This window comes from Mchenga conophoros, linkage group LG15, assembly GCF_057382185.1.
Source record: "Mchenga conophoros isolate Kocher_MC1m ecotype Shallow Benthic linkage group LG15, M_conophoros_male_GT1.1, whole genome shotgun sequence".
NCBI classification, from domain to species: domain Eukaryota; kingdom Metazoa; phylum Chordata; class Actinopteri; order Cichliformes; family Cichlidae; genus Mchenga; species Mchenga conophoros.
Window position 1 is genome coordinate 24,075,595 of NC_140540.1, and position 13,420 is coordinate 24,089,014.

The 13,420-nt window shown below is 39.8% G+C and overlaps 1 protein-coding gene across 1 annotated transcript; it reads right to left on the minus strand.

Annotated features, from left to right (window-relative positions):
- Positions 1-3,238: 3,238 nt before the first annotated feature.
- On the minus strand, positions 3,239-7,549 carry LOC146558425 (uncharacterized). The gene is made up of 4 exons (XM_085247896.1): positions 7,301-7,549; positions 5,533-6,533; positions 5,275-5,441; positions 3,239-5,050 (listed from the first exon to the last, which is right to left on the minus strand). The coding sequence occupies exons 1-2, from the start codon at positions 7,341-7,343 to the stop codon at positions 5,758-5,760; spliced, it is 819 nt and encodes a 272-aa protein (XP_085104022.1). The 5' UTR covers positions 7,344-7,549; the 3' UTR covers positions 3,239-5,050; positions 5,275-5,441; positions 5,533-5,757.
- Between the last annotated feature and the right edge of the window lie 5,871 nt (positions 7,550-13,420).

Below are 13,420 nucleotides of genomic sequence, written 5' to 3' on the forward strand. Positions count from 1 at the left end.
GATTGAAATCAACTTTTCCTGCTTTTAGGAGATAACTGAAAGTATACATGAAAGTGCCTTATCTTTTATAACCACAGGTTTTTTTTATATAATGGGTGTTTGTGTAAACTGTGTGTCACAGAAATAAAAGGCTGCTGTGGCGTGATGGTTCTTCGTAGTGGTCTGACACCGAGGGCAGAGGGGCTGCTCTGAGATCCTTCCCTTGCTAGCATGTGAAAAACCGGTTGAGCTGTTCGTCTTGTTTCATTAACGGGAATAAGTCTCTAAAGCAGCGGGGCCTGTGGAAGCGCAGACCCAACACTTTCCAGTAGCATAAGATTTTTTGCCAAGAAGTGCGACAGCAAAGAACTGATTGTCCAAATATAAGTTTCCTTACTTTTTCTATGAAGTTTATATGTTTGTAAAAATAAAGTAAACCATCTGCTCTAAACAGGTTTACATAGACTCAAGATTCCTTTTATCATTTTCTTGAAAATGTGTTTTTGGGGTGTTTTGCAAAACTAACTTTCCTCAGTCACACACTTTTTTCCTTCAGTTAAAAAACTTGTAGATCTGGCATATTGATCGATCACAGGTTTGATAGCTTATCTCTGGACAGTCAGCTTAAAGAAGAATTTGCAAAGTTCATTGTATTTATTTAAGATCATTTTTGACAGCCACAGCTGTGACACATCAATGATTTTTATAAGATATTTATCACAGACTGACAGAACTACGAGAAACACCTTTTAGTTATCGTCCTTTTTAGTCGTCTGAAAAGTTCATATAAAAGCAGAGGTTTCTCTGTTTTAAAGACACAGAACATTTTTAAGACACAATCACACAAGTAGATATTTCAAGAAGACAGTGTAAACAAACATTTAGGGGCTGTGGTTTCACATGTTGCTCCACCTATCATGCGTTAGAGTCACCTTCCAGTAAGTTTCCAGGTCACTTACCCAGTATATGTACTCAGACTGGAACCAGTATGTTTGAGATTCATACAACCAGAAAACTGTCTCCTCTGTTTATTGTGTGAATTCACACTATTGAGATCCTGTTTCTCTTTAAACTTTATTCTACCTTATTCTAGTTGCTCCGACCTTTGCTGGTTAACTACTCCCTCCGTTTTCAGCCGATTTCCACCATTTAAACTTGAATCTGTTCTGCTCCCTGTGCTAATGCCAGCTGTATCTTTTGGTGGTCATACCTTTCATACTTTTTGAGATATTACAGTTTTTGCCCGTTGCTTGAACACTACAAACCCATGCTTAGACTAAAGTAACACAACTTGAAGCTTTTGTTACCATACCTCAAACACATGTACCCCTACCTTAAACAAAAGCGCTGCTTTGCACCCTAGTTGCAATTATGCAACACACTTACTCCTTTATGCAACACACATGGTCCTGCATGCTACACTCTATTTCATACATAAGACACTTTGTTCACAAAATGAAATTTCAGGGTGCCATTTGGAAAACACATGTACCCAAAATACAAAACACATCGGGTAATTGCAACCACTCAAATACACACCTGAAGGCACTTACTTGTAAAACTGAACACCAATTAGCCAACTACAAAAAGCCCTCAGTTTAGCCAATTCAAGAACTTTGCAAGCATGGATGGAGGGAGAGCAGGAGGAGGAGGAGGAGCAGGTCGATGTCGAAGTCGAAGTCGAAGAGGCCATGCACGGACCCATATTTCTGATGATATAAGAGCAACTTTGGTGGACCATGTCATCAACCATGGCCTGACTATGAGGGAAGCTGGGCAGAGAGTCCACCCACATCTAAGCTGCTTCACAGTGGCATCTGTAATAAGAACATTCCGACTAGAAAACAGGTCTGTCTTCACCTCTCTACCTTCTACTCCACTCAGATGGTTTTTATAGCACTGTTCTACAGTATATACCATTACCATATCAAGTGTACAGGGTATTGCAGGGTGCTAAGGCTCCTTTTGCAGCCAAAGTGGTAGTTTCTGTGAAACATAGCATGATTACTTATATTGAAGTACAGTGGATGACACAGTACATACAGTAAAGTACTGTAAGAAAAATAAGCAAAGCGATGACAATATGTGGTTGTATTTCTCTAGACTGACTCGAAGACCTTCTGGGGGAGGACGCCAACGCCTGTTCACACAACAGCAGGAACTTGCCGTTGTGGACCTAGTGAGGGCAGACAATGCCATCCGTCTCCACCAGCTACGAAAGCAAATACTTGCAGACAGGCAAGTGTTCAACAGCATAAACCATGTGAGCATCACCACCATCAGACGCATCTTGGGTAAACACAGCATCACCATGAAGCAGCTCTACAGAGTCCCATTTGAGAGGAACAGTGACAGGGTCAAAGGACTTTGAGCTGAATATGTACGGGTAAGTGTAACTGTCCTTTACATGTACAATACAGTATTGGTGAAATCCAGTAGCAGCTGAATATGTACCATATCAGTACCACATGGATCCATTCTGAGAGCTACACAGGTACCTGTGTGATGGGGTTCTGTATGTGTAGCACTGTAGTACAGTAATATGTTCTCTTGGCCATGGATGGAGTTGCACAGCCTCATGAATTCATTTTCATTGATGAAGCTGGATTCGACCTGTGCAAAACAAGACGACGGGGTCGTAATGTCATTGGTCAAAGGCAATTGTGCACGTCCCAGGGCAGCGCAGGGGAAATGTCACATTGTGTGCCGCCATAAGCCTTCGAGGGCTTCTGCATCATCATGCAAAACTAGGTCCATACAACAGCCAACATATACTCACATTTCTAGATGCTCTCCATAACATAGTTGTACAGAACAGACCAGATCAGCCCAGGTTTGTTTCCATCAGGCTGCTCTGGTCCAGGCCTGGTTCTCCAACCACAACCAACTTGAAGTGGTATACTTGCCCCTTACTCACCATTTTTAAACCCTATACAGGAATTTTTTTCGGCTTGGAGATGGCGTGTATATGACCGCCAACCACATGCCCGCATGCCTCTTCTGCAGGCAATGGAACAGGCCTGCGGCGACATTCAGGTGACAGCAATCCATGGATGGTTTCGACATGCAAGAGGATATTTTCCCCGGTGCCTAGCGAGAGAAGACATTGCTTGCGATGTCGATGAGGTCCTGTGGCCAGACGCCAACATACGGCGGGATCCATGAGCCCACGTATGCACAATTGTCATGATTTTTTGTGTTTACAGTATGGTGTTTTTTCTATTACTGTATTATGGTGTTTTTTGTTTTTTTTGCTTTCTCTGAATTCATGGTAAATGGCCTGCATTTGTATAGCGCTTTACTCAGTCCCTAAAGACCCCAAAGTGCTTTACACTACATTCAGTCATTCACCCATTCTCATGGTACTGCAATGTACAATACTGAGTAGGCCTATTTGTTGTTTTGGTTGTTTGAAAATGTGTCTCCTGAAAATATGCCTTCTGAATAAACAATGAAAGACTGCAGTGTTTTATATAAAGTAGACTAGTGTGCTCCCCCTGATCTGTAAGTGTTTGCATATGATGCAAGTATGTGTCATTTTGTCAACAGTTACATTTTGACAAAGGAATGTTAGGTTTTGACAGCAGAGTTTAGGTTTTGAGAGTTTCAATTTGGCACAGATGTGAATGGTATATTTCCCAGTGTTGTGTCGTGTGTACCCAGAGGTTGCCCTTTGTTACAAATTAAAGTCTACAAATCAATGACATCACACTGGCCTATGTTTATTCAGTCTATGATTACATGTCAGTGAGATCTTGGAGCTGCCAGCATGCAAAGCTGCAGCTTTAGAATTTAGGCTCTAATCCTTTTTTCCACCATTTTTTTTATTTTTCTTCTTCCTTTGTTTCTCAGACATGTATGTTTTTTTTTGTTTTTTTTTTTCTCCCATCATTTCCTCTTATTGTCCCTTTACATACTCTTTGCCTCGCTCCAGTCTACTGCCAGAGTTTCAGTATTTTATTCACTTAATAGCAGGACAGAATACCACGTGACTGTGGCCTTGTGTTATACCCTCTCTGCTGCAGTGATGCTGCAGACAAACACAAACATCGTGATCAGACATTTAAGAAAAGCCTCTTACAGATGAAGGTCTGTGTCTCTTGACCTAAACACATAATCAAGTTAAATCTAATTTATGTTCATCAGTGCCCCTCACACTGTAACTTAAAGTAATACATTTGTTACTGGTTAATTACAGAAGCACGTTTGTGAGCATAAAGATGTAAGCCTTGGACCATCGGGATGAAATGTGGTTGGGAAACTTAACAAGCATTGATAAAGCTTCATCAGTAGTTCGAACAATGCCTCAAAACCTTCGCTCACCACAGGTGGTTAGCAGACTGTGGTTGTACCATGCAGCCTAATAACATGCAGTAAATTGCAGGTTAAAGCAGTCTGCTTACACATTGTTAAACGAGGGAAGGGAACTAATGTGGCTGTCACATGACCCTTTTGTCCCATTTCATCCCAGCATTTGATTAAATTGCTGCTCACTACTTAAAACTGATCACATAAAACTATTTTTCTTCATCTTTTAATGATTACCAAAGTCTGTGAATCCCCAAATTGTTCAGTTGTTCTTTTTGCTCCCTATGAGGTCACTTTTACCATGTGACAAAAACAACACCCCACTGTACACACTTGAGCCACCAGCAACTTTATAAATCCCCAATAAAAAGCTGACAGGTTGCAATGATGTTCCAAATAACTTATTAAGAAAACAACTAAATACACAGAAAATATTATGAAAACTGGTTTATTTTATATCTCCTAGTTTGAAGTGAAGCAATAAAAACATGTATAAAACATCACAAACTGTAATATTATACAAATGCTTACGTCCTGCTGATGCAATGGAGACATCTTCCAGTGACAGTCTTCATCCGTGTGAGTGTGAGGAGGCTCCTAAACCCACCGACACAGAAGTGCATGTTCACAACTCCCTCTGTGCAGGTGGGGTCAGGGCCCTCCTCACCCTGGGTGAAGAGGGGTGGTGCTGTGGCCAGTCAGGTATGAAGTGCTGAGAGTGGATCTTTGGTCCTCTGTGCAGCTCTGTCCACTCTCAGCTGCCCTGCAAAGCAATAACACGAGAAAGACGTCATTTTAACACAAAACAGCATTTCCATTGTTGGTAGCTGCAGCATGTTGTTAAAATGCAATTTTAAACTCAACATATACACACAATAACTATAACTAAACTTAAACCTACAGTACTGTAGGACAATGATTTACACCAGCTATTGGAAGGATTTAGTCTTCAAGACAGTTTGTAGCCAATGTGAGGTGATAACTTACATAGCTGGAACACAGCACCACTCTCCAGTTTGTCATTTGGTCATCCATCCTTCTCATCGGGTTGGGGTAAGGCTGTCTTCTGGGTGGAGTATCTCTCTGTGTTAGCTCCGTCCTGGGCGTTGAGTGTCTGAAGTGCTGAATGCTGGGAGAGGACAAGTGTAAAGCACCTGAAGACAAAAAGACAAAGAGAAAAGCATGAATTCACAGATCACAGAGTTGTTCACTTTACTTTTCTTCTGTTATGTGTTTTTACCTTACCTCTGATCCCTGAAGCACAGGCTATACCTTATGTAAAAACAAGAGACTACAGTCAGTTCACGACATCATTTTAAACCTTTTCTACTTATTTGTGTTGACATTAAGTACGGACTTACCTTTGTCCTGCATGGTGAGCTAGAGCTTGAGAAAAAAATGTTAGTCATTTACAAACACTGCAAAGGCCAACTTAAACATTTAAAGCTTAAAAACAAGTTCTAACATAATCTAGTCAGAGTCGCTGTCATCAAGTGAAAGGTTAAAAGGCCTTTCCCAGAAGCGTCTGACACCAACAGAACCCGAGGATGTTGAAGGGCCATAAAACGTGTCATCACTTACCTTGCACCTCTTTGCACTTACCTCATCAGTGCAGGTGTCGTCTCCGCTTCTCTTTGCTGAGGAGGTGAGAGCTGAGGTTGAAGGAGAAGCTGAGAGAGTAGCGGAAGAAGGAGCAGGAGAGGAAGGAGCTGAGGGAGCAGGGGAGGAAGCAGCTAAGGGAGCAGGAGAGGAAGCAGCTGAGGGAGGAGCAGAGGAAGCAGGAGAAGCTAAAGGATCACCAACCGGGAAGAGTGGGGCGTTGGCCTGGCCGAAAGGCGGCATGGCGAACGGGGCAGCACCTGGAGCAATAGGATGTTGCCAATCGTGCCAAAACGGCTCTGGAGGGAGCTCCTGGATGAGAGGGGAATCAGCTCTCTCATCCATGGTGTCATACCCCGAGTCGTCACTAGGCCAATCGGCCCACTCTTCTGAGTTGTTCCAGTCAGAGGAATTGTCAGTGTCTTCACTCACCTCTTCGACGTCCTCAGGTATGTAGGGAGGGTACTCACCTTCCTCTTCACTGTCATCAGGATCCTGTGCTTCAGGAGAAGAGGGTGAGGATGGGAGAGGGATATACTCACCATACTCACCTTCACTGACACGCTCGGTATCAGAGTCATCCAGGATCCTGATGACCTCTGGAAGGCCTTCTTCTGCAGGACGCTCAACCACGTAGTCGAGACGACCTGTGAGGAAACAAGTTTAAAATAACATTAAGAATGTAATAAACATCAAGTGCTAAAGGAACAGAGCTACATCTGTTAGTTTGAGCAGACGATGAGAGAAAAGCATTTTAGGCTACATTTATGTCAGACTGAATGACACTTCTACTTGTTCATGCAAGCAAAAAACAGCTAAGTCAACTAAGTTCACATCATTAACTGCTATATAATAAGATATAGTAGTGGCATAACATAAGGATACCATTATTACTACTGTACTATGATTACTGTTTTCATATTCTTTTTTATATTCATTTATTTTTGTTATTTTTTATTATCATGTTTTGTAGCAGGGGAAAAGTTATAGTTTATTTCAATAAAGCCTTTGATCCAAGAAGAACAGGATGTTAGGAAGGGACCGGGATCTGGTGTGTTTACACCTGTGTGTTCTGACGTCATGACATGCTGAAGATGCTGTTACCACAGAGACTGATTTTGGGGCATTTTACAAATTTTAGTCCGTTAAGCTATTTTTAACCAAATCATTAAAAAAGTGTCAAATTTGAAGCCTTCAAATCAAAGTAACACCTTTTTTTTCAAATTCATACACCAGTCGTTAATAATTTCTACACCTCTCCCGGAAAATTTAAAGCATACAAACAATTTACGGGGAAAAATCTTGGAATAAGCATATTTTGATAACATTAAAACTTGATATTCACACTGGAACTTATTAAATTATTACAGTCATTTAGTAGCTCTTAAAATAACTGAAGAAATGTTAAAAGTACCTGCAGCGAAGTCCAGGGGGCTGTCGAGTCCACGACGAGCCATCTTCAGGCTTTGCTGTATGAAAAACAAGTACAAACAATCCAAAGATGAAGTACTTGTTGTGGCGAGCAAGTCAAATCCGCTTTCAGTAAATATTTTCCGAAAACTTAACTTTCCACAGGCTGAGGTTGGAGCAGGTCAAAACAAGTCCAATAGCAAGTGTAAAGGGACGAATGGAACCTTGTGCAGCATTTATATACCCTCCGCAGGCCATGGTTACGGTTGCCAACATTTTTCTTTTAAAAGCTAACAATAACTTAGCGTTCTCGCTACTCACTATGCTGTTAAACAGCTATATGTTAGCAATGACAACATTTAACAATGCTAGCCGTGCTGATTAGCCCCCCTCCTCATCCTCCTCTCCCTCCTCCTCGTCTTCGTCTTGGTCCTCCTTGTCCTTGTCGTCCTCTTCATCCTACTTCTTCACCTCCACGTCTTCTTCCTCGGCCTCCTCTACTTCTCACTCTTTCTGCTCCCTCCATTGTACTCCGCACACACAGCTTACCTGTATTATAGTGCTTAGGCTGATTGCAAAGTGAACTAATTATCTAAAAAAGTTTTGACATGTGAAAGTGTGCCAGACAGTTGGCAAATTAGTGTTAATGATAGCCATACATGTGTATACTTTGCTAGGAGTGCATTGATCATTTGGAAATTGAGTGTAAAGCAGTGAGTTGTGTTTACAGTTCTGCAAAAAGAGTGCTGTGCAGTGAATTGTAGCTACAGGTTTGCAAAGTGTGTGTTACAAAATTGCAAACTGAGTGCAAAGCAGTGTTTGTGCTCTTAGTTTTGCAAACTCAGTGAGTGGTTTTGCTATAAGTATCAATAGTTTTAGAAATTGTGCTATAAGAATCACAGTTAGGGTTTAAGCATTCAGAAAAAACTGTAATACCCACAAATTATTTCAGAATTTTTAGTAACATAATTTAATGTCTTGTTTGGATCTTGTCGTTGTAGTTACGGATGATTGGTTGTGAGCTCATCCTGACTCAGTACTGGCAAAGGTCATGTCTAAATTGGCCACTTGATTAAGAACAAGTTTCTCACTATGTAAATTATTTTAATACTTCAAAGCTCATTTAACAGCTCAAGGATCCACAAAGGTTTATATCTTCAGTATTGTAGTTAGACTAATGGAAATTGAAAAAAATGGCCATTGGTTTGTCAATGAGTTTTGCAACTAAACTGATTTCGCTTCAGGATGCATCTAAAATGCATTCAGGCTGGCTGTGTGGTGTCGTGGAAAAGTGGTACGTGCAAAAACCTTTTTTTGTCTGTCTTTGAGGGTGGGGGAAGACGCTTAATGTTTTTGTAAGTATGACTAATACTTACAAAAGTATTAGTATACTTTGACTTCTAAGGTATACACACACACACACACACACACACACAAGAACAACAACATAGAAGAAGAAGAGGGGTATAGTTTACTACACGTCATAAAAACACAATCAATTATCTTCCAACTGCATCTTTCTGTTCTGACATTAGAGTCCTTGTTTGTTTACTGAACCGTACTTTGGAGTCATACTGTTGTGATACTGGGGAGGAAAGGGTAAGGTGTGAGAGACTAAACCCTCACACAGAAAACTTCAAAAATCATGTGTCATTGTAGATAAACTGATCTACAATGTGTTAGTAAAGAGTGACTTGCACTGCAAATTTGTTAAACCATTGCTTAACGGGCCATTAAGCAATGGTTTAACAAATCTCCTTTAACATTCACAGTGACTAAACCAGCTGTCTTACCAGCTGTTATATTCTTTAAACTTAAAATAAACCCCTGAAATTAGAGTTTGGTGTTTTAAGTCACCTATTAAAAAACACGAGTGAACACTTCTTTCTCTCAGCAGCATTACTGAAGTGACACTTTGATGATGCTTCATATCACAGTCTTTATGATGGAAAAAAACATGCAGATGTCTGCACTGCCACTGTCATGAAAATGTCCAGAGCCAGGGTTCAAGCTTCCTCTTCAGTTATCATTGATCATTAATATGGAGGCCATAGAGCGTGCGCAGTGGGGACCGCGTGGCCCGGAAGTGCCACTTTTTCAGATGAGCGAACGCGCGTGCATCAGTGTGCATGTGTGCGTCCTCATACGTGCAAAAGGTGCCCTTTCTGGCCGTCACTGGTGGAGGTGTGGGGGGCATACCTCCCACCCCCAAAGGTGCCCCTTATATTCTTCTATTGTTAAAATATGTTATGAATACATAGAATAAAGACATTTTCCATCACAGTGTTATTGCTCATCAAGTCAAGCTGTAAAACCAAGAGGGTATTTAGAAGTCCTTTGAGAAAATTCTTATACGTATCAGAGCTTTTCTATTGGGATAACAGAGACTTACAGAACGTCAGGTGGTTTTCATGCTAGTTGTAATAGTGAGAAGAGATTAGTAGTATAACTTTGTAATAAAAAATAATATTAATAAAGAAATGGTTTACAAATATGAATGTTTATTTATGTGCAGAAATAAAATGGAAAACAGCAGACTTAAAAATTGCTCAAATTAAAATGTAACGAAAACAAAATTGAGAACTGAATGTGGAAGGAACTAAACAAAACTTAAAGAAGAAACCCGAATCACAAGATCCAACAAATGATCAGGGAAAGATAAAGGAGGACAGGACTTTATATACATCGAGGACTAGTTGAGGTTTAGGATAAACACAGATGAAGACAATATGGGCAGATTGAGAAATAACAGAATAAAAAGTAGGACTAATGCGAGACATGAAAGAAAAGTAAACTTCAAAGTAAAACAGGAAATAAAAAACTGAAGCTAAATTAAAGTGAACAGCAAGTGTAAGCAGGGTTTAAATGACATTTAACCTCCACATGTCTTCTGCTGAACTAACCAGGAACAACTTTTTGTTGTTAAGTTGCAAATATGTTAATAATGTACAAATGTTAGCGGAAATGTTTTTGTAAAATATAAATGTATAACTATATCTTTAATATCTATACCAGGCTTATGTGGGTACATTTAGATATTCACACTTCAATCAATCAATCAGAACTTTATTTGTCACATGCAAGTTGCCCTCCAGTGATCACATTCTGGAAACACACTGGTCTGATTTCATAAAGAAAATAAAGTTTCTATTTACATTTATTTATATAGTTTTAATGGAGGATATAAAGACGTGCTTCTGGATTTGAAACCAAATGTTTGTTATAATAATGGTATCTATCTAATAGTTTATGATAATTAGCACGTCGCTATCAATCTGTTGCATGCAAACACAAAATTAGTCTTTAACTTAAATGCGAGTCCTTTTTGTCAACTTGAACTATGTGACTGGGAAACTGAGAGTAGAGTAGAGGCTGCTGGGATCAGCAGTGGCTGCAGCAGAAGAGGAATGAGCCTTCACAGTGCTGTAGGTCACTGCATCACCTTCATCATCACCACGAACCTGGAAAAGTGACATAACACTGTGACCCTGAAGTGGATAAGCGGTTCGATGGAAGTAGTGGAAGGGCGCTTAGAGATCACATGCTTCTGTGTTCAATACATTATTTTTACTTTCAAAGAAATTGTGGATCAAATATGATGGATTCTTTGTTTGCCCATGCTCAGCCTCTCCACCAACGTCTATGAAGTTCTGTTTTGCAGTTAACAAGTCGCCCATCAAATGTTTTGTAGTTACTCACATGATTGCTGCAGGAGGACTCAGTTAACTATGCTCACATCAGCATAAACAATCCATAAAAACTCTGCATGGTGTAATAGCTGATGTATAGCCCTTGACCTTCAGAGAGGGTTGTGCTCTCTGTGAGCTCTCATTACTGATGTTACTGAGTAAATAAATACATAAATATAAATATAGTAAATAAATAAATAATACACAAAGACAAAACCTTACCTGAACTTTACAGTTTTTTTTAATTGGTTTGGTACTATTTTCACAACTAAAGTGTGCATTTTCAAATCTCTCAGTACAAAACTCACATTTGATCACATTTGTAACACCACTAGTCATTCTTTCAAATCTGATGTCATGAGTTCATTGTATTTGCACATATTTTCATTCCACTTAATCATTGTTGCAGAACATATGATCATTGTGATATATACTGAGAACATTTGCTTTACTCACCCAAACAAAACAGTAAGATCTTTTTTCAACGTAGTACTTTTACCAATCATTTCATTCAGGAGCAAATAATACAAGGTAAGCGTTTCAAATTGTCCTTGGTGATGAATGAGTGTAACTGAACTGTAAAACTTTACACAGCAAGTATTACACTTATGTTCAGGCATAACAAAAAAAATAAAAAATAAAAAAAATAAAAAATATATTCATATATATTGTGGAGAAGGGAAATTATTTTACTGCTATTGTTAAATAATTGTCATGATTACCATTGCATTAATAATATAATCTGGAGTTTATATTGCATTCAGGGGTTGAACAGTGTGTGTCGTTCAGAAAGGCTAAAAGTCACAGGCTGACAGGAAACAGGCTTGCAGAGAGTTTGCACAAGCAGGAAGTTATTTTAAGCAACAGTATGATCATTGCTTTAACAATGTAACAGATAGCTTTAAGAAGGCCTTAAGATGCTTATGCACACAGTTATTATGTTTAGTAGAGGTTCTTGATTAAAACATTTATTTAGTAAAAGTCATATCCATAGTTTCAGTTCGATTATTACACATACGAGAGTGGTTTCTGTCTCTCTATCTGGTGAGGGGTCAGGAGCTAGTCGCGAGGTGAAACAGGGTGCAATTGTGGTTAGCACACAGACACACACTTAGTTAGAGAATCATTTATAGGTGAAAGTTTAATCATGTTTTGCTGGGGTTGCAACAAGAGCAGTTTGTCGCAGAACTGCTGCGAGCATCCGGCAGTGACAGGAAGCACCTGTTGTGAAGATAGGAGACAATTGTTCTTTTAAACTGTGTCAAAAGTCGTTGTGGTTTTGATTTGATCTATGTATAAAATGTGTCTGTGACGTATGAAGGGGCGTCAGTAAACAAACCCTGATGCTATAAAATATCTGTTCATGCTTTGATTAAGTCGAGGACTACTGGCTGTCTGCGTACAGAGTGTCTTCCCACGCGTGTATTCATTAAAATCATTGTTTGACCAAAGATCCTCTGGACCCTGGGTGGTGTGTACTCTCCTTCCTCAACTTTGAATCTTAACAATATATATATATACACATATACACACACACACACGAAAAAGGGAGAAAAAACAACAAGTCATTTACATAAGCACAATATATTTTTTATTTTATTTTTTATCACTTTTATACAATTAATCAAGCCGGTCATTAACATTGGGCCATAAGTTTTCATCAACATCCCAGTGGATGTCTTCGTTGTTCAGGCACCGTGGGAAAAATCTCCTGGCAAGACGAATCCAGGCTTGACATTGCTCAGCAGTTATATCACCACAAGCTCCACACATGGCTTGAAGAAGGGAGAAATGCTCATGGGGATGGCGATCATACACCTTCCACCACCATGTAGAGAAGAATTTCTCAATTGGGTTGAGGAAAGGGGAATATGGTGTGTTTGAAACCATTCCTGAACCAGCTGTGCATGGTGGAAGCTGACATTGTCCCACACAACAACATAGACGATGTCTTCTCCCTGACAGGCCTACTCCAGTTCATTTAAAAAAAAAAATCAGGTGTTCAGTGTTGTATGACCCTAGAACTGGTCTACAGCCTACCACACCATCTTCAGATATAGCTGCACACATGAGATGTTCCCCCCACGTTGTCCAGGGACGTGGATGGTAGCCCAATAAGGTTACGTCCTCTGTGTCTAGTTTTTGCTAGATTGAAAGCGGCCTCATCAACAAAAATATACTTGTGATGATTCACAGCAGCGTCCAGCTCCATCACCCTCTGTTACAGTAATTGCATGCCAGTTTAGTGTTGTACCTGAATATATTCTGAACGCAGTTGTTTCACCTGGACATTGTTCCTCTTAAAAGGAACTTACAAATGACCAGACAACAATCAGTCAAGTTGAAAATCCATGGACATAATGAATGATTCATTGATTAAACATTAAGATCGGTTGAATTAAATGACAGAAAAATGTATTACAGTTTTTTCCGAT

Coding starts and splice junctions, on each gene's coding strand:
- LOC146558425 (XM_085247896.1), bottom strand. CDS start 7,343: ATGGCTCGTCGTGGACTCGACAGCCCCCTGGACTTCGCTGCAG. Junction 6,534..7,300: donor CCCCCTGGACTTCGCTGCAG/GTACTTTTAACA, acceptor GTTTCCTCACAG/GTCGTCTCGACTACGTGGTT.